General features: G+C 37.3%; 1 protein-coding gene across 3 annotated transcripts in view; it reads left to right on the top strand.

Annotated features, from left to right (window-relative positions):
* The window catches only part of Cntnap5 (contactin associated protein family member 5), a 907059-nt gene that overhangs the window by 784598 nt on the left and 96112 nt on the right, over positions 1–26349 (top strand). For all 3 annotated transcript variants that reach the window (XM_042685183.1, XM_042685182.1, XM_042685181.1), the window contains exon 19: positions 10369–10593. In XM_042685183.1, coding sequence (XP_042541117.1) covers positions 10369–10593 — 225 coding nt within the window. The remainder of the gene's footprint in view (positions 1–10368; positions 10594–26349) is intronic.

The raw sequence follows: 26349 nt of genomic DNA, 5'->3' as shown, positions 1-26349 counted from the left end.
CAGTGTGTGATGTGAGGGTTCTAATTTTTTGCATTCTTGACTACACTTGTATTATATGACTCTTCCTCTTTAACATCCTGCTGACTGGGAAATCACACCACACTGTGGCTCTGACTTGCATTTACTAATGACTATTAAACACCATTCCATGTTTTTATTTTCTGTGTATCTCCTTTGCTGAAATAACTATTCAAATCTTCTGTGGATTTTTATTTGGTTTTACTATTCAATTATAAGAAATTTAGTATTTTTATATATTCCCCTTATTATATATGCAATTTGAAAAAAAAGTATTTACTAGTTCTGTAGGTTTTCTTCTTCTGTTCTATATATATTCTTTCATTGTATCATTAAATTGTTTTTTCAGTACTGCACTTGAAATCAGGGCTTCAGTGCTCTACCACTTCAGCAGTGGCTCTAGCTCTCTTTGGAATTATTATTTTCCAGATATGTCTTGATCTTTATGACTAAGGACCACCTCAGAACAGAATCTTTCTACCTATGGCTCCCATGAAGCTGGTATTATTGTTACAAACTTCTATGTCTTGATTATTTGTTGAAATAAGAGTTTTATTAACATTTTAACCAAGAAGATTTAGGGCAAAGATCCTCTTGATTTCTGTATTTTGAGTAGCTAGGATTATAGATATAATCTACCACATCTGGCCTATGGTATCTTCTGAAACACAAATGTTTTACTTGTGATGAAATCCACTTTAATTTTTCTTTTTGCTTACACTTTTAGCTTCATACTGAAAAGTAATAGTTAATATAAAAACATGGAAATTTGTGCCGCTTTTCTTTTTTTAATTTAATTTAATTTACTTGTAAAGGTGGTGTTCAGAGGGGTTACAGTTTCATAGTAAGATTATGAGTACATTTCTTATCGAACGTTGTTACCCTCCTCCCTCATTCTTTCCCTTTGTCCTTTGTCTCACCATTTAGTTTTCTTCTATGTGTCCTGTAGTTTTAGCTCTTACATTTAAGACATTGGTCCATTTAGAGTTAGCATTTCCTGTATATTTTAAGTTAGGGACCTGACATGATTCTTGTACATGTGACATCCATTTTCTCCAACAACATTTATTAATGTGTCTGTCTTTAACTCACACCATCACCATTCTATTGAATATAATTGTGTACTCACAATGGTACTAACATCTATTTTTTAAATTAAAATTGTTAGTTAGTAGGCAACAATGGCTCATGCCTATAATCCTAGCTCCTTAGGAAGCTGACATCTGAAAATGTCTGGTTTGAAGTCAATCTAGACAGGAAGGTCCATGAGACTCCAATCCCCAACTAATCAATAAAAAGCCAGAAATGGAGCTGTGGCTTAAGTAGAAGTATACAAGCTTGAGAAAAAATACAAGTCTTGAGAAAAAAAAAAAAAAAAACTAAGGGACAGAACTCAGGCCTTGAATTCAAGCCCAAGTGCTAGTGTGTGTGCACAAACACACACATACATACAAATAAGTAAAATTAAATCCAAATGTTAAATGATAAATTTGAAAATTGTTTTGAAAATCTATAAAAGTTTAAAGCCAATCTACTTACACAGAGACAATCATTAAAACGTATTTCCTAAATTGGGTACTGGTGGCTCACATCTAAATCCAAGCTACAAAGGAATGTGAGATCTGAAGACTTCAGATCAAAGACATCCTGGACAGGAAAGTCAATGGGACTCTTATCTCCAATTTACCACCAAAAAGCTAGAAGTAGAGATGTGGCTCAAATTGTACAATGCTAGCCTTAAGCACAAAAGCTAAGGGATAGAGCCTATGCCCTAAGATGAAGCCCCAGCCCCGCCCCCCACAGATTGTTTCAATATGCAGTACAGGGTAGTTTATACTCATGTTGCCAGACATAAGAGAGGCATAGGAGGATTGAAATTCAAGGCCAGTCCCAGGCAAAAAAAAAGATCCTATCTGAAAAATAAAGTAAAACAAAAAGGGCTTGGTAGTGACTTAAGTGGTAGAGCACTTGTCTAATAATCAGGAGGCCAAATATCAACCCCAGTACTGTCAAATACATATGTACATTCCATCTAGTCCTTCCCTTTAACTTATAAAATAGATTATGATGTCAATGATGTCCATTTTACTCTATATCATAGGTGTTCCTTATTTTTATTTATTTTATTTCATATATGTAATTCATATACATCAAGATTTCCCACTGTATTATTTTCTATCTGGTGTAACTTATCTTATACATCCACTCAATCCCACAGGACTGTGGCTCAAAGTAGTAGTGGAGTCACTCATGAGATCTACCTTCTCCCACAGTTACACATTACAGTATGTAGCAACCTCAAGCCCCTTGGATGTCCACGTCTATAATGTATGGAAAATTCAGGAATTTGTAACAAGAGGTCATATTTAACTTTCAGTTAGTATAGCACTGAACATCACCTCTCACTAAATACTTATAATCAACTGTTTTGAAATTTTGACCAGACTTCATAAATAATCTGTGATGAACACCTATCATTTTCTTAGCAATGAAATTTCAGATGCCTTATACATTTAGGTACTTTGTACCTGCTGCCAAAGCCTGTCTAAAATGCTTTAATATTTATGTACCTGGTCATTTAAGCCATTCATTTAAAAAAAAACTTTTAATTCTAAAAAAAATAAAACATACCCTGTGGATAGCAAGGAATTTAACGATCCATACACCCGTGACGTGGCTTCAGCTATTGTCCACGCATGACTAGTTTATTTCATTGAAATACTCACATCCCATCATCTTCCTTTACCGTTCGGAAGCAGATCTCAAATACAATATCATTTCTGTGTTAATAACACAGTATGTATTGTGAAAAGAACTAATTAATACACAGCACACAGAACCCTTCACATGAAAAAATATTGTATCTTAATATGATAAAACCTAGACTCATTTTTAAATTCCCAGTGATTTTCTTTTTAACTTTTTTACTTTCTTCCATCTTTCTCCCTTCCTTTCTTCCTTCCTTCCTTCCTTCCTTCCTTCCTTCCTTCCTTCCTCTCTCTCTTTCTTTCTTCCTTTCTCTCTTCCTTTGTTACTGTTTTTTTTTTTACCAATACCTGGACCTGGACTTGAACTCAGTATCCCATGCCTTTGCTTCATTTCATACTCATGGCTGCTGCTCTATCACTTTAGCCATGACTCCAAGTTGAGCATGTTGCTGATTAGCTTAGAGACGAAGTTTCACAAACATTTTCTCCAGTTGGCTTCTAACCACAATTCTCCAGGTATTGAATTATCTGTTTCTGACACTTTTTTCCCTAAATTAATTGCAGCTTATAAATTTCTTAAGTATCTGCTAGACTACTCATTACCCAGGACTTGTCTTCATGTAATAATTTTAAACTTAATTTCATCACTATGGTTAGGACCAGCTGCTGTTTGTTGGCTTATATTTATGTATTGGTCTTTAATTTTTTCCTTTTATCTTTCCAATCAAACCATATGAGAAACCGGAGGTTGAAAGCAGGAGATAGGCTGATCTAGTCCCAGCTCCAGGTCCTTCACGCTACTCCTTGTGTCATACTCTTTCCTAGTTCACTTCCTGAAAGGTCTCGTCAATACTAAGGTTCATATTGGGGTCTTGCTGTAGTTTGGTTTTCTGTAGGGACATGTAAGTTTGAGAACCAGCATCTCTGGCACTCAAACATAAAACTCTAGAATAACTTCTAAAAGGGAAGAAAATATCATTTGTCCTTAAGTCTGGTAAATTGGGGAAAAAACTCTCATAAGAACACATTAACAAGAGAAAACCAGGGTCACTAATGTATAAGGTTCACCTCACAGAGGAGAAAAGTTACTCAGAGCAATTGCTTCAGGTTCTACCTTAAATAGTAATTCAACATTCAGCGCCCTTCCCTTCCTTTTCAGCCAGGCCTCTCCACCATGCATGGCAGGGGCAGCAGTTGAGTAAATAAACTTCTCCTGCCTGAATAGCGCGTGTTCTCCTCATCGGCTACCTAATGAAACCTACCTATTTAATATACCTTACCCATGGTGCCAGGACTCAGATGGGGATTTTGAGTTGGAAATGTCAGAATTTTCTAACCACCCCTTTTCTGTGAACCGAACTGCCTTGAGACACCATACGAGACTTTTTACTAATACCATTGCTGGCCTTCACAGCCATGTCCACACCACTTCTCTACTCTGTTGTGGGGCTTGACCTCTGGGCCTGGATACTGTCCCTGAGCTCTTTCAACTCAAGGCAAGCACTCTTTTTTTTTTTTTAATTTAATTTTATTTTATTTGAGAACATACTGTACAGAGGGGTTACAATTACATGGGCAAGATAATGCATACATTTCTTACCAAGCATTGCAGCCTCCTCCTTTGTTTACCCTTTACCTCCCTTCCCAGCCTCCCCCCTCCTCCCCACCCAATCATACCCCCCTCCACCGACATTGTAAAGCTGGTTTTGACATGACATTTTGTACTTCTCATTGTTGCAACAAGTCCACCTGAATCCTTAAACGACTTGTTTGTCCCCGTCTCCTCCACATGTTATACTGACATCAAATATAGTGAAAGCGGGGGTTACACTGTGGGGGAGGGACATACAAAGCAACAAAGAAATAATATTATAAATGCGTTAGAAACACATGCATGAAAGAAACAAAAACATTAAAATACATATTTGAGGGTTCGTTTTCCTAACATCACATTATCTGACTTTTTCCGCTTGACTCATACCTATACTAGATATTGCAAATAAGGGAAACCATGGGACCTATGTTTCTTTGGGCCTGGCTTACTTCACTTAATATAATTTTTTCCAAGCCTTTCCATTTCCTAACAAATGGGGAAATGTCATTCTTTCTGATGGAGGCATAGAATTCCATTGTGTATATATACCACATTTTCTTGATCCATTCCTCTACTGAGGGGCATCTGGGTTGGTTCCATATCTTAACTATGGTAAATAATGCTGCAATAAACATAGTTGTGCTGGTAGCTTTAGTGTGGTCTTTTTTGTAAACATTAGGGTAAATGCCCAAAAGTGGGATTGCTGGGTCATAGGGGAGTTCTATGTGAAGTCTTTTGAGGAACCTCCATACTGCTTTCCAAAGTGGTTGAACAAGTTTACATTCCCACCAACAATGAAGTAAGGTTCCTTTCTGTCCACATCCCCTCCAGCATCTGTTGTTGTTAGAGTTCTTGATTTTTGCTGTTCTAACTGGAGTGAGGTGATATCTCAATGTTGTTTTGATATGCATTTCTTTTATGGCTAGGGATGTTGAACATTTCTTCATGTGTCTATTGGCCATCCTTCTTTCTTCTTCAGAGAAGCTTCTCTTTAAGTCTTTCGCCCACTTACTTATTGGGCAGTTGTTTCTTTGAGGATTTGTTGTTGGGTGGTTTAATTTTTTGAGTTCCAAGTATATTTTAGATATGAGACCCTTGTCCATTGTATGGCTAGTAAAGATCTTCTCCCAATCCGTGGGCTTTCTTTTGATCTTGCTAACTATGTCATTTGCCCTGCAGAAGCTCTGCAACCTTATGCAATCCCATTTGTCCAACCTTTCTTTGATTTGTTGTGTTTCCGGGTCTCTATTCAGAAAATTTCGGCCTGAGCCAAGGAGACCCAGGGTTTCTCCTATTCCCTCCTGTAATGTTTTCAGAGTGTCTGCTTTGAGTTCAAGGTCTTTGATCCATTTGGAGTTGATTCTGGTGCAGGGTGATATATAAGGATCTAGCTTTAGTTTTCTACATATAGTTAACCAGTTTTGCCAGCACCATTTACTGAAGAGGCTGTCTGTCTTCCATTCTATTGTTTTAGCTCCCTTATCGAAGATTAGATGGCTATAGGTCTGTAGGTTCATTTCTGGGTTTTCAATTCTATTCCATTGGTCCTGAGGTCTGTTCTTATGCCAATACCAAGCTGTTTTGATTACTATGGCTTTATAGTAGAGTTTGAAATTTGGTATTGATATTCCTCCAGCAGTGTTCTTTCCATTGAGGAGTGTTTTAGCAATTCGGGGTCTTTTATTGTTCCATATGAATTTTTGGATTGCCTCTTCTATTTCCTTGAAGAATGAGGGTGGAATTTTGATAGGTATTGCGTTGAATTTGTAGATAGCCTTGGGAAGTATTAACGCAAGCACTCTTGAGCCACAGCACCACTTCTGGTTTTTTGGTAGTTAATTGGAAATAAAACTTTCCTGCCAGGGCTAGCTTTGAACTGTGATCCTCAGATCTCATCCACTTGAATAGCTGGGATTATAGGTGTGACCCACCAGCACCCTGCTTTGTCTTTCTTTCTTTTTTTTCCTTTGGTTTATTCCCTGTTATTACTGTTTTTGATTTTCATACCCCATGTCTTGTATATGGGAATAGCAAAATTCGAAGACAATGGACAAATAGTGAAGCACAAGACACACAAGACACTATGTTGGAAATGATATCTACAACTTGGTGGGGAGGGGAGTTAGGAGGAGGGAAAGTGGGAAAAAAATGAAGGGAGTGTAACAAGAAATGTACTCATGACCTTACTTATGTAACTGTAACCCCTCTGTAAATCACCTTTACAAAAATATAAAATATTATCTTAAAAAAACATTCAGCAAAAGGACAGGAAAATGACAGGAAAGCATCCCTGGGCCTGAGAGGTGAGAAAGCTATGGAAAGGCAAATATATGACGAGAGCTTGCAGGGTTTTCTGGATTCTGAGGTCAGAAGCAAGCAAGAATTTACATCTTCTCGAGAGTAGAAGGCATTTTGTCTTTGTAAATTTATGATCTGCTTTTAAAGGACAATAAGACAGGGAGTTTCCTGTATTTTAATTGTCTTGAGACTACATATGTTGTGTCTAAAAGCCAAATTTTGGATGATGCAAGCTGATTTCATTATTTGCAGTAGAATTTATCCATTTAAGTGTTATGTCTTTCCATCTGAGAACTTAAGTAATGTATTCCATGTACCAGGTGTGGGTTCAAGAATATAGTTAATAACCCGGCACCAGTGGCTCACACCTGTAAGCCTAGTTATTCAGGAGGCTGAGATCTGAGGATCTCGGTTCAAAGACAGCCCAGGCAGAAAAGTCCTTGAGATTCTCCAATTAACCACTAGAAAACCTGTAAGTGACTCTGTGCCTCAAGTGGTAGAGCACTCATCTTGAGCTGAAGAGTTGAAGGATAACACCCAGACCCAGAGTTCAAGCCCCACGACTGACCAAAAAAAAAAAGAAAGAAAGAAAGAAAGAAAGAAAGGAAAAGAAAAAAAAGGAAAAGGAAAAAAATGTAGGAAATAGGTTTTTGTTGGTTTTGTCATTCCTGGGGCTTGAACTCTGGGCCTCAGTGTTGTCCCTGAGCTCTTTTGCTTAAGGTTATCTATCACTCTACCACTTGAACTACAGAGCCACTTCTGGGTTTTGTTGTTTTGTTGTTGTTGTTGTTGTTTTTCTGTGATTAATTGGAGATAAATGTCTTTCCTGCTTCAAACCACAATCCTCAAAGCTCAGTCTCCTGAGTAGCTAGGATTACAGGTATGTGCTACTGGTACCCAGGGAATGTAGTCAATGCTGACATTATTGGTCTAGGGTATTATGGAAATGAGTTGCTAGTCACTTTTCCCCTCAACAGTTCTTCCATTTATGCCAGTAGGTTTTATAATTCGGAGTACTCAATGTATTAAATCTGCTTAATATTAGATAATAAAACATGAAACTAGCTAGGTGTTGCTGGCTGTCATTAAAGTTACTCAGGAGGCTCAGATCTAAATATTCCAGTTGAAAGCTAGCCTTGTCAGAAAAGTCCATGAGACTCTTATCTCCAAATACTCATCCAAACTCTGGAAGTATAATGTGGGTAGAGATAGAGTTCTAGCTTTGAGTAAAAGAGCCAAGAGAGAGCATGCACGCCTAGATCAAATCCCAGTACAAGCAAACCCACTCAGCCCTACCCCCAAATAATTACACATACACACACACACACATACACACATGTGCACACATACACACATATAATAATAAGAATACGGAAGTATAGTAAATAGTGTAGTCTAGGTACACTGTTGGATCTGGCTTTATCCTGAAGAAGACAACATCTAAAAATTAAAATTAATTCAATCAAGAGCTGGAAGAACAATGAGAGAAATTTGCTTTGATATATCTAATCATAAAAGTATTCATTTTTAATATCTTGTCCTCAATATTAAAAGAAAGGAGCAATAAGTATGTCATTCTTACTATGATATTCATAACAAAATAGTTTGAACTAGATGTATGTATGCATGTATGCACAAAAATCAATTACATGCTTCCTATTTTGTTAACTGGGACATGACAGCTTAAAATTCAATCTAAATGTCCTTGAGGAGGGAAAATATCAAAAAATATCATTCTAAGAATGCTTGAATCAAGCAGATGATTAACCAAAATCTTCACAGTCAAAAGTGTCTACTGTGTGTCTTATAATCAAGAATTGCAATATCATAACTTGCATGATAAATGCAAAACATTTCTCTGAGTCTTTAGGATTCCCAGTCTGCCAGGCTATATGCATGAATAGGCAACATTATTTTCTTTTGGCACAATATAAATTTTTCACAAGGTAGAACAAATTTATAATAGAATTAGGAAGCAAAACCAGAATTAATTATGTTCTAGAAGCTATTAAGTCAGAGGATTTCAGGAGGAATTAAGGACATTCAGCATGACACTTGGGATGAAGGTCCATTCATCATATCTGTGTAGGCTCAAGGTCACTGTGATGAGGTGTGCTGCCTGGTCCAAGATGTGTTGCTATACAAAAGAAACTAGCTTTCTCAACCTGAGATAGTAAAGGGATAAGACTGTAAAAAAGAAAGAAAGAAAGAAAGAAAATCCTTGACCCAAACATAACAAGTCTTACTTTAGTATTTCCATGGATGAGCAGTCAATAAAGAGATTTATTGCATGATGGCTCCTGGGATGGGTTAAGGTTAAATCTTGTCTAACAAGACAATTCCTGCCAAACCTCGAGACAATGCTCTTTTGTCCTCCCAAATCCATCTCCTCTAATACCCTGGGAATGCTGATAAAGTGTTAAATCACATTCCTCAGAGGAGAAAACCATTTCCATAGGATTCACAGTGTTTTCTGGGACCACTCAGCCTACATGGAAGCAAGAGAGACCTCTGATCTAATGCTTATCATTGCTGTAGTTCCCTTAAACTAAAATAAACCAAGAAGAGCATCCACAAGAATTACTGGTTGGTTTCTATTAATTGTATAGGTTCCTGTATGGGTTAACTGTATAGGTTTCTAGTAATTGAATTTCTTCACTTGCCAAATAGCACATTTCTCAAAGGTATGGCAGACCTTTATCCAAAGGGCTACTATGTACTCGGATTGTTTGCCTGAGTTCCAATGATCACACACCAGAAAACTGAGTCCTAGAGCTAGACTATGGCTTCTCTATTTTTTCTATAAATACTTTGTGTACTCTTCCCCTGATCCTCATACTTTGGATGCACCTGTATACCCCTTGCTGTAACAGTAATTCAGAGCCCAATCACCTCCTAAAATTCCTGATAAGCACCAGCCAGAACTGTTGGAAGCTCTTAGAAGTTTTTATTTTTTAAATTTATTTTTATTTTTTTGGGTCGGTCGTGGGGCTTGAACTCTGGGCTTGGGCACTGTCCTTGCTCTCTTCAGCTCAAGGTAAGCGCTCTACTGCTTGACCCACAGCACCAATTCCAGGTTTTCTAGAGGTTTATTGGAGATAAAAGTCTCACAGACTTTCCTGCCCGGGCTGGTTTTGAACCGTGATTCTCAGATCTCAGCCTCCTGAGTAGCTAGGATTACAGGCACGAGCCACCGGTGCCTGGCTAGAAGTTTTTATTTTTGTGTTGCTTCTTCACCACTGATTTTCTGGGATAATACACCCTCTGTAAGCCAACTCATTTTGCTCCTGCCTCTGCCTCTGCCTCCCAGTGTGGGATCACAAGCATGCTCCACCAAATCTGGCTCAAGATTTCAGTTTTGACAGTAAAATGGTCCCAGTAAAATTTCTCTATGCATTATGCTGTAGGCAGGGGTATTTATTTTTACTGCTCCCCAAATTCAGTATACAGTAGTCATTCTGAAAATAAATGTATTTTGAACTAGACCTAAATATTGGGAGGCGAACTTTGTAATTCTCTCCTGGCAATGTAAGCTTGTTCCAAGTGCTAGACTTTTGTGAGTCTCAAGTTTCTCATTTGTAACCAGGAGTAATGGATTATTAGGGGGAACTCCTGATTTGATATATACAACTCCTACCACACATATACAAATGGATAGTGTGTAGGAGATGGAACCCAGGAAATTATGGTTATTTTAAGCAACTGATGAAACACTTCATTGTGTGCTCTCTTCTCTTTCTTTTTTTCCAGAGGTTTCTGCAGTATTTGAGGCCAGTGCATCCATTACTTACGTGTTTCAGGAGCCCTACCCTGTGACCAAGAACATGAGCCTCTCATCTTCGTCTATTTACACAGATGTGACTCCATCCAAGGAGACCATTGCACTCAGCTTTGTGACTGCTCAGGCCCCTAGCCTCTTACTCTTTATCAATTCCTCTTCTCAGGACTTCCTGGCTGTTTATATCTGCAAGAATGGTAAGTACCCATGTCAGGCAGCCAGGTGGAGTGTCAGCCTGGCCTAGAGGAACAGTGGATGCCCTGCAGACCTCTGCATAGTTTTAACCATGAGCAGGTCCCAGCTAGGAAGCTTATTTCCAGACTTTCAACAAAACTGTTGATTATACTTTACCTTTATGGGTTGCAATTAATATTCAGGGCTAGTGTCATGTCAATTCACCAACTAAAGTTTCAAGTGCATCAGCTTTAATTTGTGTTAACAGTGTAGCAGTAATTCTTGTTATTTATTTGGTGCTGGAATCCATTAGGTGTAAAGGAGAATATCATAAGCCTATCTGAATTTTAGAAGGACACTTGCCACATATAATGTGTCATCTATATTTTAGGCTTCTTTACTGAGGGTTGTGAAAACACCCAGAAAAAATGTAGGTTGTTTTAAAAGCAGCCAATTGTCACAAAAGTCTAGTCTCTGTGAGTCATCACCGGTGGAACAAGGACCTTGCTTCCGAGAAGAGAATTTCTTTAGAAGGTTTTAACTTTTTTTAATCTAATTGCAGATGGTGCAGACTGGTATGGATCTGGGTATCTTCTTTGACAAAGAATATTATTGTTTCATTAATAAAATTCTATTTCCTATTTATAATTATTCAACTAATTATAAACTCGACATATTTTTTACAGGGCATTTTCCCTAAAATACATGCATGGACTCAATTATTTTTGAAAGCTATAGTAAATTATTATTTATGTTTCAGAGCTATGATATCCTCTGTGAAATAATGTTTGAAGATATCATTTCACAATTTGCAGGGTGTCAAGCAGACAGACCTTAGGTTCCTATGATTAAATTGTCCATTTTTACCTTAAGAGGTCAAAACAAGACCAGATGTTGAAAAGAATGAAGACAAAATGGAAGGTACACAAGTTAGAGTAATAGAAGGGCAAAACTTATTTCATACAAGAAATATCACAGGTCACCAAATATCATGGCCACCAGATAAGATAAAGGTTCCTTTCCATAAGACTTTATTACATCTTGAAAGGATGAGGGCTCTTAATCTAGCCATGGCCAAGAAAGCTTTGAAATTAAAATTCTTTGGGATGGCATAATGGCATCATGGATGTCTTATCAACCCAGAGAACTCTGGTCTGTGATGAACATGTCCACTCCACTGGAATCTGTGTGGATCACAACAGGGTTTTTTTTTATCAGTTCTGCTAAACTTACATGGCTAAGCACCAACCAAAGAAAGATTGAGAATGCAATGCACATTCAGAGTTCTTTATAGATCTTAGGAGGAAGTTCCACATTATTTTCTTGTTTTACTTTCTCTATTTTTATTTCACTTTGTCCTTCTTTGCTTCATCTTCTTTTGGGACACTTGGAAAGCAAGGAATAATATACTTTATATTTAAAAGTATGATCGATCTGTGGAACAAATCAGTGCCTCAAGTTCAAACATAATAATGACCCACAAGATATAACAGGTCTCATTCTGAGAGCAGCATGGTGAGAGGAGAAAAAATGAGAGAAGGGAAAATATAGAGAGATAAAGAAGACCAGAATGAAAAGGTGACTTGTTATTATAAGCCCACCTGGTTTGGAATACTCCACAGGAGAGAAATGAACTACTTTGTGTTGGTAAATCTCCTATTTATTGGAAAATAACCACAAAAATGTTATCAACATATCAGATGATAAACTTTGTCTCTTGAAATTAACAAGCTGTCTCAGCATATGGAGGTGTGGAGAGGTGGAGTAGATTAATGCAGGCAGCCTGCAGCTAATTTTTGACACCACTGTAATCAGAACTTACATCTCTTGATAAGCAGAGCAGAAATCTCCCTTCTGAAGCAGCTTATTCTTTCATGATATGGTTGGATCATAGTAAGATGGTTTTTAAAATGTTAAAGTATATAAGTTAAGATATTGGATGCCTGTAAATTCTGTTTTGGATATGCTTTTACCTGCATATTTATGGCAGTTATGCCATGCTTACAGAAATTCAATTGGCACAAATGCAGTCACTGTACACAGTAATAGGGGGATAAAATTACTTTAATGAATTCACACTGCAGTTGATGCCATACCAAGACTGAGCCAAATGGTCCTGTCATATACCCTACTATTAAAAACTAAGCCACACTGACATTAAATAGATAGTTTAAACTCTCACAGGAAGTGAACCTGTCACAGTACTGAATCGTCTTTTGCAATCTGGTGGCATATTCTGTATTATTACTTTTCTTTTAAAGACAGTCTCATTATGTAGCCAAGACTGGTTTCAAACTTGAAATCCTCTAGCCTCATTCTCCTAAAGCTGGGAATAAACATATGTTCTACCAAACCTAGCACTGGATTACTAGCTGTAGGGGGTAAACTTAATTCTTAAAAATAAAAAAGCATGTAATTTTCAACAATTGAAATTCTTTTAATAAGAAAAATTTTTTTTTAGCTATGGGGCTGGAACTCGGGGACTAGGCACTGTCCCTGAGCTCTTCTACTGGAGGCTAGCATTCTACCACTTTAAGCCACAAAACCCACCTGGTTTTATGTTTTATAGTAGTTAATCAGAGATAAGAGTCTCACAGACTTTCCTGCCCAGGGCTGGCTTTGAACCATGTTCCTCAGAGCTAAGCCTCCTGAGTAGTTAGGATTACATGCATGAGCCCCTGAAGCCTGGCTGGGAATGATATTCTTGAATTATGCTCTGTTCCTATCTTCTTATACAACAGAAGACTTTCTTTAATAGAAGCTCTATCTGATCCTAACCATACATAAGAGTTAATGAGATATTCATATCTTAATTGTTTCTTGTTAAATCTAGGCCTCAGGGAAGGCATTAAAGCCCAATATGGGTAATCTTGTATGTCAGGCTGACTCTCCAAAACAGGTAGTAACCAAACACCCCTCTGCACTTTAGCAGCCCAGAGACCCCTTATGCCCTGGACCTTGGTGAAGGACTTAGTGGTATAGAATGCTGTACACATTCTATCATTTTCTCATACCTCAGAGACACAACTGAGATCTGCTCATTCACTTTGTGCCATTAGCTCTGGACAGTTACTAGTCTATCTGCACAGTGTGAAAGATTGAAGGAGTTGAGCAGGATAAGCAAGATATGGCACTGTCCACAGATGATAAGGAAAAAGAGAGATTCAGACATTGCCTTCCAGTTTTTGACAACCTAGATAAAGAGTCTTGCAGTTCCCAGATTTTTAAACCAATCTCATTCAAAGGAAGATTTTTGTCTAACTTTAAGGATAAAACTCATAAGATTGTTATAAAAATGGAATAAAATATGTCAGTGGTCATAAGTTCCTTCTTATTAGTGATTCTTAGTTAATAATAAATGAGTAATTTTTTTGGAGAAATCATAGGAACAGATGAGAAATAAACCTAACCTGTTTACAACCAGGTTGTGATTCTTTAACTCTTGGTGGTCCTGAAATTTGAATTCAGAGACTTACATTTACTTGATTTGTTTGCTCCAGGACCACACTTCATCACTTGGGTCAAAACACCCAGTCTGGATTTTTGTTGGCTTACTAGAGATGACTCTTGTGGACTTTTCTGCAAGGACTGACTTTGAACTACCATCTGACTGGTCTGAATTTACTGATTAGCTAGGATTACAGGCATGAACAACAAGAACCCAGATTTTGTGATTTTTTATTCCCTTCTCATGTAGCCTTACATGATTACATGTGTATATCTTTTTGCTAATACCCCATCTGAAGAGTTCGAGATATTGCTCTGAGGAATAACAACTGATAGCTCTACAACTTGTTCCCAATTTAATGTTCAATTACCATATATGATTATATGTTGAATGGGACATGCCATTATCAAGAACAAGTAATATATTTAACATGACTTTGATATACTATAGCAAGAAATATCCTTCTGAATCTACCTCTGGAATTTAGGAAGTCTTACAGTATAATGAAAATGAAGACAATCAAAGGATAGCTGGGAAAGATCTTTATCTGAGAGTGTTTTTATAGTAAGACCGACTCACAACTTTCTGCAGTGGTATTAAGAGTCTGGCGTGAGTACAGACTTCTTGACATTTTTGTGATTTAAAACACTTTTGAGAACCTGGCCAGAGCTATATGAGAGGGTCACCTTAAAAGGAGTCCTATTTGGTCTCTTGAGAAGAAGAAAAATGCTCACAACCAGCTTTACCAAATGGATCTAATTCCAGAATTATGGAGGAAGAATCCAGTGTGGAGAGTTACATTGTTAATCATGTAAACACAGAGCCAAATTCTCAACTTGCAAAGCTAAGCAGAGTAGAGAAGAGAATATCAAAATGTGATTCAAAATTCAATACATATTCTCCAAAATTAATAAAATTGAAGAGGGTGTAGTGTGGGGGAGAGATAGGAGAGGATAAGGAAAGGGGTGACATTGATCAAGATATATATCTATAAACTCTTTATCAAATTGCAACTTCTTTGTACAATTGCTGGAAGAAAATAAGATTCTAACTTAAAAAATAAAAATAAATTAAAAAAAAATGTGGTTCAAGCCAGGTGCCAAGGGCTCATGTCTATAAACCTCAGGAGACTGAAATCTCAGTTTCAAGCCAGCCAAAGAAGATCTTGTGAGACTCATATCTCCAATAAACCACCAAAAACCTGCAAGTGGGGCAGTGGCTCAATTGGTAAAGGACTAGCCTTGAACAAAAAGGCTCAGTGATAGCACCCAGGCCTGAGTTCTAGCCTAAGGACTTGAATGTACAAACTTTACAAAAGGAATACAAAAAATGTGATTCAAAGTCACGTGTACATGTCTTTTTCTGTTAGGATCTTGAGAAGCCTGTTTGGCATCTCCTTTGCCCCTTATTATTATTATTATTATTATTATTGAACATTTCTTTAGATGTGGGCTTGTTTGCTTTATCTTTGGCTGCATTTTCAAGTGAGGAATTCTTCCTTAATGCAGGAAGGTAGGTGTCTTACCAGTAAGGAGGAGCAGAGGCATGAAGAGAGGCATTTGGAAGTCACGGAGTCCTTGGGAGACAGGGATGGCATGTTTCCACAGTTGGGGATTTTCATCAGAACATCTTATAGTCTCCACAATTGGAAGAGAAGGGGCTTTTAATGGAAGGGAAGAGTCTAGGGAACATGACAAGAGGGTACTAAAGATACACTTGACCTTCACAATAGTCTATTGAGTGATGATTCTGCCTGTTCCATAACACGAAAAATATCTGCTTCAAAACTTGTCACTTAAACACTCTTAGAACACCTCCCATATTTAAGCTATGATAAAATGTACTGGAGATGCCTAGACAGAAAGATTATGTCCTGCCTTGAACAGGAGCCACTACATGTCAGAGATGGTAGGTACATACTGACTAGGTACAAGTAGGCAAGAGATATTTTATCCAAGTAGAGGAAAGCAAAGATTATCAGTCCTTTCTAGTACAAGAGGTTTTATGAAAGACACAGCAGTATTCTCTAGGCAGACATAACTTTTAATAAAAATGTTCTTTTGTTCATCATTTCATCATTGTATTCTCATTTCATTGTGGTATATACAACTATATATATTTCCAATTATTCTTTTTTATTTTATTATTAAGTAGTTGTACCAAAAGTTTACAATTCCTTACGTCAGCTTATAAGTACAATGCACCTTGATCAATGTCACATATCCAATTGTTCTTCTCCTTTATTTTTCCTCGTACCCCTACCCTCAAGTTATATAGTTAATTTTCACATAAAATATATAGATTATGATGAAGCAATTTGCTTACACTTCATATTTTTATAACTCTAAGATCATCAGTCTATGGTGAAATCCTTGGTATACAATATCGGGATGGATGGGGTTCCCAGGTCACTGTCCAATTCACATGCTGAAATCTTAACTCCCCAATGTATCTATGTATCTATGTATCTATGTATCCATCTACCTATCTATCTATCTATCTATCTATCTATCTATCTATCTATCTATCTATCTATCTATCTATCTGTCTAGTATAAAGAGTAATTTAATCAAATACAATCATAAGATTGAAGCCCTGATCAAAAAGGAATAATATCTTTATAGAAAGAGACAATAGAGGTCTGTCTATCTTTCTATCTATCTATCTATCTATCTATCTATCTATCTATCTATCTATCTATCTATCTATCTATCTATGTCTGATACCACATCTGCCCATTTCTATTTCTCTGTTTTTCTCAAATCATATAAAAGTTAGAGTTAGAAAATAGAGTGAGAAGGTAGCATGTGCAAACTAGAAAAAAAGGTTTTTTTAAATACGTTTTTATTGTGAAAATACCATACAGAGGGGTTATAATTACATGAGCAAGATAATGAGCACATTCTTATCAAGCATTGATGCCTTCTCCTTTGTTTTGCCCCTACCATCCCTGCCCTCCAATCTCCATGAATACACTCCCTTCCCCCTGAGCTGCGGCCCTCCTCGTGCCAAAGTTGTAAAGCTTGTACATCTCATTGTTGCAATGGGTCCACCTATATCCGTATTTAAACAATTTGTTTTTTCCCTTCCCCTCCACAAATTATACCAACATCAAATACAGTGAAAACAGGGGTTATATCATGGGGGAGGGACATACAAAGCAACGCATGGAATCTTATAAATAAGTTAGAAACAATAGCAAGAAAGAAAAAACCCTTTTGTCCTTATCTTGGGGTTCATTTCACCTAACATCATCTTATCTGACCTTTTCTGCTTGACTCATACATATACTAGTTATTGCAAATAAGGGAAACCATGGAACCTATGTTTCTTTGGGCCTGGCTTACTTCACTTAATATAATTTTTTCCAAATCTTTCCATTTCCTAACAAATGGGGCAATGTCATTCTTTCTGATGAAGGCATAGAATTCCTTTGTGTATATATACCACATTTTCTTGATCCATTCCTCTACTGAGGGGCATCTGGGTTGGTTCCATATCTTAGCTATGGCAAATAATGCTACAATAAAGGGAACCCTACTGCATTGTTGGTGGGAGTGTAAACTCGTTCAACCACTTTGGAAAGTAGTATGGAGGTTCCGGAAAAAAGTTTTTAGATAGGAGAAACCAAGTCAATTGGCACATTTCAGAGCTGTGAGAAAAGAGGTTTATATTTTTTGTGTCACTCAATCCATACAAGTATGTTTAACCCACTGAATAGACAAAAAACCAAGTAAAATGATTAAAATCAGTGTGTATTGTACACTGTAATCTACAAAGCATTTCATTTTCTTTTTGATAATGATGATGATATAAAACAAAAGTCAACATTCAGAGTTGAACATTTAGTTAAACATTTAGAGTTAAAATTGAATGCAAAGAGTAATGGAAACTTCCCAGTATCTTATAAAAAAAAAAAAAGCTGAACACTTACATTATCAGAGGAAAGAAATGTTCAGTGGTGGATGCTTACACGGACTGGTTGCTGGCTGTCATCAGACACAGGCAGTAGATTTTGCTACACACAGCAGGAAATAAAATACAATAACTAATAATAATATAATTAATAAATATGCAAATCACTAAAAATAACATAAAACAGGAGTGTGATAAAGATCTTCAGGGAATGAGTCTAGTATTTCTAAGAGAGAGAAAGAGACGAGGAGTAAAATCTGGGAAACAGTATATCTACAGACAAATGAAGAACTCTGCTCACTACAGGGTCAGCTTAGCAAGAAATAGCTGAGGAGACCTATTCAAACCTGAGGGAAACTTCTAACCTTCACACCAGGCCCCTGTATGTGGAGTTAGCTGGCAGTGTACACCAACACTGAGAACAGTGAAGGTAGTGGAGACAGCAGCCACTAAATCAGTCTTAAATCCATTGGGCAAATCACATTAGTGGAGGGTTCATATGGAAAGAAAGCTAGGGAAGATATCAAAATGCAACTTAATCTATTTAGCCAGGCAGGGCTCTTTTAATAGCTATTGCCTTAATCTGTTTGGACTTCTGTGACAAAATACACCAGGCTGGGTGGCTTAAACAAAGAAAGTGCATCTTTTCACATGTAGGGGCTAGTAAGTGCAAAATCAAGGTGCTCATAGATGTAGTGTCTGCGGAGGGCTCTCCATTTTAGTTGGCCACGTTTTTTCTGAATGCTAAAAATAAACAACAAAAAAAACAGGGAGGGAAGAAGAGAGAGATAAGAAGAGAGAGAAAGGAAGGAAGGAAGATAGAGACAGAGAGAAAGAAAGACAGAGCAAGAGGGATAGAAGAGAAAAAGAGGAAAAGAGAAGTAGGAAGGGAAAGAAAGAGAGAGAGAAAGGAAGAGAGAATAACAGAGAGAGGAAAGTATTTGTTTTCCAGTATCTCTGTATAAAGACACCTACAGGCATCTTATAGGTCAGGATCTCACACGTGACATATTTAAGTTGGATTACTTCCTCAGAAGCCCCATCTTCAATACAAAATGTACAGAATACTGGGGGTAGGGATCAATATATGAATTTCGGAGAGACAGGTGAATTCAGTTGATAACATTCACCATGTTTTACTTGCTGTTCTATGTGGTAAAAACTGGGAAATGAATATGGTGTTATTGGCTTTATGGAGATTCTTGAGGTTAGGAGTATTTGATTCATTTCTATAATGTCAGCATCTCTCAAAGTTTGTTACCACACAGAAAACTCCTGGATTGAATGATGCATTTTGGATCTAGTAGCAGCAGAATGCATATATCTCGTACCTGTTGGAATGTTCCCAGAGTCCATGACAAGATTTTGTAGAGAAATGGAATGGTTTTGCCTCTGGGTGAGTAAAGAGCCAATAAACATAACCAGGACATAAAAGAGTGAAGAAAAATTTACCATGTGCCAAAGTAAGATCTCTGGAGATAATTTTCAAGCCAGTGTTCTCCCTGAACACAAAGAGCAAAAGGGCTTTTATTTTGGTACCGGATAAATGTATACTCCCACACAGCATGCTTGTAAAGATCTTTTATTTCGGTGTACGATACACACACACACACACACACACACACACACACACACACACACACACCTTGTTTAGCTAGATGCCAAAATCACATGTTCAAAGAATTAGCAGTTTTGATGCTGATGGCAGATGCCAGTAGCTCATACCTGTAATCCTAGCTATTCAGGATGCTGAGATCAGAGGGCCAGGGGTCAGAGCAATCCCAGGCAGAAAAGTGTACATCTCCAAAGTAACCATGAAAAGAAAGGACTGGAGTGTGGTTCAAGACATATAGCATCAACAGAGAGAAAGAAAGAGAAGGAAGAATGTGAGGCCATAAATTTAAGTGCTAGTACCACCTCCTCAAACAAAATGGCAGACTAAACCTATGGACAGAGAATTGAGTATTGTAGTTCACTTAAAAAATATGAATGAGAATGGCAAAATGATTGCAGCTAGCTCCTTTATAAATTTCTCTGTAGGAAACAGCATCATCAGCATAAAATTTGAAGGTACATGGATCATAATTTAAAGGATTAGCATGTTTTTCTCTACCAAAACAGATGCTGCTCCTTGGAAGTATCTGCCTGTTGCAGATAACAATGTCAAAGGGTTACAGCACAGTCATATTAGGGAGAGGGTGACACCTTACCAATGGGTCACCAAAGATTTCTCAATAAACTTGGCTGGGCACCTAAGTTATATGACTGTGGGGGTTATTATTCTTCACAGGACTTCCTGAGATTTTGTGTGGTCACTTGTGATGTATGTGTGAAAATCAGGGTTCTTTGAGAAGTAGCTCTTTGTGGAGCTTCCATTCTGTGACTATATTTTTTGAGGGCCTTCTGGATCTTTTAACTTTGTAATTTTCTGCTTTAAACAACTCACAAGGAAATATCCAAGAAGCGGGTAACTATTTGATTTTGCAACAAAGTTGGTCTCCTACAACTGTAGTACTAGAATGAGTCAAGATTATTATTATCTGCCCCAGTGATGGTTCACTGTTTATTAAAAAAATTAAAGCACACTTGAGGTATTTTGGTTTCTTCATCTGTAAATTTGTGATAATTGTGTTGGTCAAGGGTCTCACAGCAGGGTTGTGGGGGATTAATGAGATCCTGTCTGGAGAAATAAGATGAAAGGTGTGGGATAAATACTAAGCAGGTTTATTACCTAACACCAAACTGCTCTCTGGTTACTGAGCCACCTGTATTTATTTTTTAAAAGCTAAGAAGAGAGATTGGGGGATTGACTATTTAGCTTTTTGACAACAACTATAATTAAAGGTTTAAGGATTAAGGAAATGGTTTGAGTCTGTGTGAGGAAAGCTTTTCTCAGAGAAAAGACATGTTTTCTTTCTCCTTGGAGCACTTGACCTGTAAATACTTACATTTCAAGATGTGAAACAAATTTAGCAGAAGTCTCAAGTCCCTGGCTTAGTCAGTGCTCTGAAGCTAAATTCCTTTTGTGCAACAAGGAGGTCTTGGATGATCATTATTTTTCTTAATTCAAAATTATTGAAGATATATTTCCTTTTTAATAAATACTTTGAATTACTGATGTCAAGAAATGAGAGATCTGGAAGTCAGGTCCCTTTTTCTAAAGCTACACTGTTAAGATAGACTGTGAGCAACTTCAATATCAGATTCTGATTCCTGCCACTTCCCCTCTTGAGTCCTTTGATGTCTCAGCTACAGAATGCTTCATTGGTGCTAACACAGTCATGGCCAACCACAATAAGCCTTTGGTTTGTGACAGTTCTCATAGGCAGCAATGATTATGTAAGATTATAATGGGGCTGACAAATCCTTATCACACAGTATTTTTACTGCATATCTTCCATGTTTCTATGTTCAAGGGAGTCACAAATCCTTGTCTTTGGTTCTCAGTTTTGCATATAGTATTCAGTTCAGTAACATGCTGTCTACATACGTACCATATCACCATAAGAACAAGAGACTCTACTGCAAATTGAGATGCAGTATAGGCATTACACTCTCATTCGTTTGCACAGTGACAAAATCATCTAACCATGCATTCTTTAAAAAAAAATATTGTCAAGGTGATGTATAGAGGGTTACAGTTACATAAGTAAGGTACTGAGTACATTTCTTTTTTTATTTTTTATTGTGAAAATGCCATACAGAGGGGTTACAATTACATGAGCAAGATAATGAGTACATTTCTTATCAAGCATTGTTGACTCTTCCTTTTTTCCCCTTCCCCTCCCCCCATCTCCCCCCCCCCGCCCCCCCCCCCCCCCGGCCTGTCCAAAGTTGTAAAGTTCGTTTTTCAACATTACTACTAGTACATCTCATTGTTGCAATGGGTCCACCTGCATCCCTATTTAAATGGTTTGTTTTTGCCCTTCCCCTTCACAAATTATACCAACATCAAATACAATGAAAGTAGCAATACAAAGAAAAAAAATCATCTTATAAATATCTTATAAATATGTTATACCGTGGCGGAGGGACATACAAAGCAACAAAAATATCATCTTATGAATATGTTAGAAACAATCACAAAAAAGAAAAAAAAACATTTGAGTCCTTATCTTGAAGTTCATTTCACCTAACATCAAATTATCTGACTGTTTCTGCTAGTACATTTCTTGTCTAACTTGTTACCCCTTCCCTCATTTTTCTCCTACTTTCCCCCAATCCCAATTTATTCTTTTAAAACACATTTTATTTATCTTATTATCTTTAAGTACATGTACAAAGGACTTACCATTTACAAAGCAGCTTATGAATACAATATATCTTGATCAATGTCACCCTTTTTAGCATTTTTATCCATCTTTATCCTACCTACCCCTTGCCTCATGCCTCTTAATTTTGTAGGGTATATTCAGGATTGTTGACTGTATTCTATCCTTCTTCTCCTATGCATTTGTTCACCCCTTTTCCCTTTGACCCCATACCACCCCTCTCAAATACCCACTTCCTGGTATTTTATTTTACTAAACTTTGACTTTGCCTATCTAAGAAATGATGCTATTTGATTTCTCACTTGAATGAGCTTTACTTCTCAGAATGTGTCCTGCCACAAAGGCACGTGTGACTGTACTTTCAAAGTGTGACTTTGTGTCATGGCACATGTTTAGAACTCTGCATAGAATAATTTTTTGTAATTACACTACGGTACATGCAGATGTATATAATGATACCATTTTCTGTAAAGCAAGTCCAAGAATGTAGTTAGAGACCTCAGAGCTGAGACCAGCTAGTCCAAACGGACAATTATTGCCAACTGAAAAACAAGTAGAACACATGCTTTCAAAGTTAATGAAGTTTACTGGAGGGTTTTTTTCTTCTTTTTTTTTTTTTTTTTTTGCTTTATTTGCTTTTTGGTTTTTTATGTTTTGTTTATTACATGTGTGCTGATACTGAGGCTAGAACTCAGAGTTTTAGACTCTTTTCTAAATTTTAATGAGCTGTACAAGGGAAGTATTATTTTATAAAACAATATGCTAACACTCTACCACTTGAGCCACAGCGTCACTTCCAGCTTTTTTTTTTTTTTTTTTGCTTATGTTGTGGTGAGGAATCAAACCCTGGGCCTCATGCATGCAAGGCAAGCACTTTACCACTGAGCCACCTTCCCAGCCCCAGTATGATGCATCTTGATCTGTGTTACCCTCTTCAACAAACGCATCCTCCTTTGACCCACCCTTTCCTCACATTTCTCCATTTTTGCCATATACAATGAATTCTTGACTCCAATCTCCCCCTCTCCTCCCTTCACTGTCTACTTGTCTCCCTTTAAAGGCCCCACCCCTTACAAGTACCCACTTCTTGGAGTTTATTTTATTAGAATTTGACTTAGTCTTCCTAAAACATTGTACTATTTAAGCTTTCCATAGCATCTATTATAATTCAGTTAATTCATGTGAAACTACTTGCATATCACCCAGCATGTTTACTTATAGATTTATATGTACATGCTCTACCACTAATGAGAGAAACAAGACAACCTTTGTTTCTCTGGTATGGCTTACTTCACTTAATATAATTCTTTACAAGTCTTCCCATTTCCATATAAATGCTATAATATTATTCTTTCTAGTGGATTAGTAAAATTCCATTATGTATATACACCACATTTTCTTGATCCATTTGTCCATTGTGGGTATCTGGGCTTATTCCATAGTTTAGCTATGGTGAATAGTGCTGTAATGAACATGATTGTACTGGTGGTTTTACTGTAGCATTGTTTCTATTTTATTAGATAGATGCCCAGGAGTGGAATTGCTGGATCATAGAGTAGTTCTAGGTTTCATTTTTTGAGTAACCTCTACACTGCTTTCAAGAGCATTTGAACAATCTTATATTCCCATTAACAGTGGATTAGAATTCCCTTTTGGCAGCATCCTCACCAGCATTTGTTATTATTTGTTTTCTTGATAATTGCCATTCTAACAGTGGTGAAGTAGAATCTCAGTGTTGTTTCGATTTGCATTTGCTTTATGGACAGAGATGTTGAGCACATTTTTATGTGTCTATTTTTACTTTTTCTGGGAAGTCTCTTTAAGTCCTTAGCCAATTTATTAATTGGGTTGTTATTTCTTTAAGAGTTAATTTTTTTCATCTCTAAGTATATTTTGGATACTTTCATGGCTTTCCACTCTTTCCTGGCTCTTTTGCTCAATACTGGTGTTCTAGCACTTGAGTCACACCCCAACTTCTTGCTTTTTATTGGTTAATTCGAAGTAAGAGTCTCTTGGATTCTGTCCAGGATGACTTGGAGATTCTCTCCACAGATCTGAGCCTCCTGAGTAACTGAGGTAATAGGTAGGAGCCATCAATGCACAGCAGAATCTTTTATTTTCCCTTCTGGTTTAAAAAATACATTTAAAAACACATGTTCTTATTTGAACATGGTAGATGAATCTGTAAATTTAGTATCCCTCCATTTTATATGCTTGCAAAATGATAGAAAGCAACTTAAAATTTGAAAATATTGGCACTCAAAAAGACAGTGAACAAAGATGAATGTAAGGTGGGTAAGAAATAGGGGTCAGTGTTGGATGTTAGTGAGCAATAGAAGGTGAGCTGCTTGCTCCCAAGGTCTGCTGAAGGTAAGCGGATGTATGTGAATCTGCAAGGGTCTCAGCCTGGGCTACTCTGCACATCTCACAGACTTAGTTGGGATGTAAACCATGGAGAAATTACATGATGCCTGTAGAGGGAGATGTCTGATTCTAGTCTCACTTTTCTGTGGCAGACACATGTTACTTTTCACCTACACTTCAGATTTGTACTTTAGCATATAGTAATGGATACAAAGTGTCCAAAGCTATCAACAAGTTATAGACATAGGATTACATGTCCTCTATACACTGTGTTGTAGTCACTCTTATTTTTCTGCCTTGTTTGCAAAGCTCTGAAACTCTCTCTTTCCATTCATTGAAAAGATGAGAATGTTCTTCTCATGGAAGAACTGGACAGCACCATGAAAAAAAATATAATAGCTGGGATTCTAGAGAGACTCCCACTAAACAGTTTACTATAAGACCACTTGACAGTGAAGCCCACCCATTGCTAAGCCCAGAGCCTTCATTCTGAGGCTTTAATCCAATTTGCAGAGCAAACACCATCAAGGAAAATAAAGAATGAAGAACCTCTAAGAATTCCAAGAAGCCTGTAGAATAAACATAAAATCAAAATAAACAAACAAGTCAAGATGCTTGAAGAAAAGAAGGGTAATGAAGGTTGCAGAAATCTACTAAAAATCATCTTCAGAGAGATAGGAGAATACATAAATTCATGAAATAAAAGCATGTTCCAAAATATGATGTCTAACATTTAAATGGATTTGTAGAGAGAACATGAGAAAGACTAAATGTGGAAAATATTATTTCCTAAAACAGAATGCAGTTTATTTTGTGTGTGTAACTACCTTTTTTTAAATTTAATTTTATTGTCAAGGTGATGTACAGAGGGTGATGTACAGTTACATACGTAAGGTAAAGAGTACATTTCTAGTCAAACATTGTTGCTTCTCCCCTGATTTTCTCCCACTTTCCCCCACCCCAACTCCCTGCCTCCCTCCACAACTGGTCAGGTTAATTTCTAATATATTGTCTTTTGAGTATCGCTGTTGCAGTGGTTCAACCTTGGTCCTTTGTCTTGCCATTTTGTTGTTCCCCTTCCCTTCCCCAAATCAGATAAAGGTATATACAAGACACAGGGTACCAAAAGTACTTTATAGAATTAAAATAACATGGATACAAAGTTTGTTTCTTGATCCAGCACAGTGAGCAGATAAAGACATACCAAAGGCAAGCCCTAATTCTAAATTTCTTAAAGACAGAGGGTTAGTCAGAGACTATTTTAGAACTTGACCAGAAGCACTGGAAATTTGCACATGGTGGAAAACCTCAGAGTTCCAAAGGAAAAATGATATTCAGGTCAGAGTTCTGTTGAGGTAAATGATCAGTTACTTACACGTCAGTGTCATGGTTTAAGATTTTCTGATAGCTTGTGTTGGGATGGTGTTTGATAGTGATGTGTTAGTTATCAAATGCTGAATCAAAAACTACCTTCAGATTTACCACCTTCAAACAGCAATTATTTACAAGGTACACTGTTCTGGAAGAGGTCACTCAGCTGAGGTTGTCTAACTGGATGCTTCTCTCTAAGATTTCCCATGAGGTCAGACTCTTGTCCTGAGCTGCAGTAAGCTGAAGGGCTCTATGACCTGCCTCCAAGCTCCCTCCTGTGGCTGTTGACAGGAGCTTTCAGGTCCTTGCTTTTCAATAAGACTGCTCAGACAAGCTGTCAGCTGGCTTCCCCCCAGAGAAACAGAAGGAGAGTAGGAAAGAAGAGAAGGACATAAAGAGAAAAGGAAAGA

This window comes from Dipodomys spectabilis, unplaced genomic scaffold, assembly GCF_019054845.1.
Source record: "Dipodomys spectabilis isolate Male_0828 unplaced genomic scaffold, ASM1905484v1 ptg000094l, whole genome shotgun sequence".
NCBI classification, from domain to species: Eukaryota; Metazoa; Chordata; class Mammalia; order Rodentia; family Heteromyidae; genus Dipodomys; species Dipodomys spectabilis.
The sequence above is the reverse complement of the archived record's forward strand: the minus strand, read 5'-3'. Positions and strand labels throughout refer to the sequence as shown.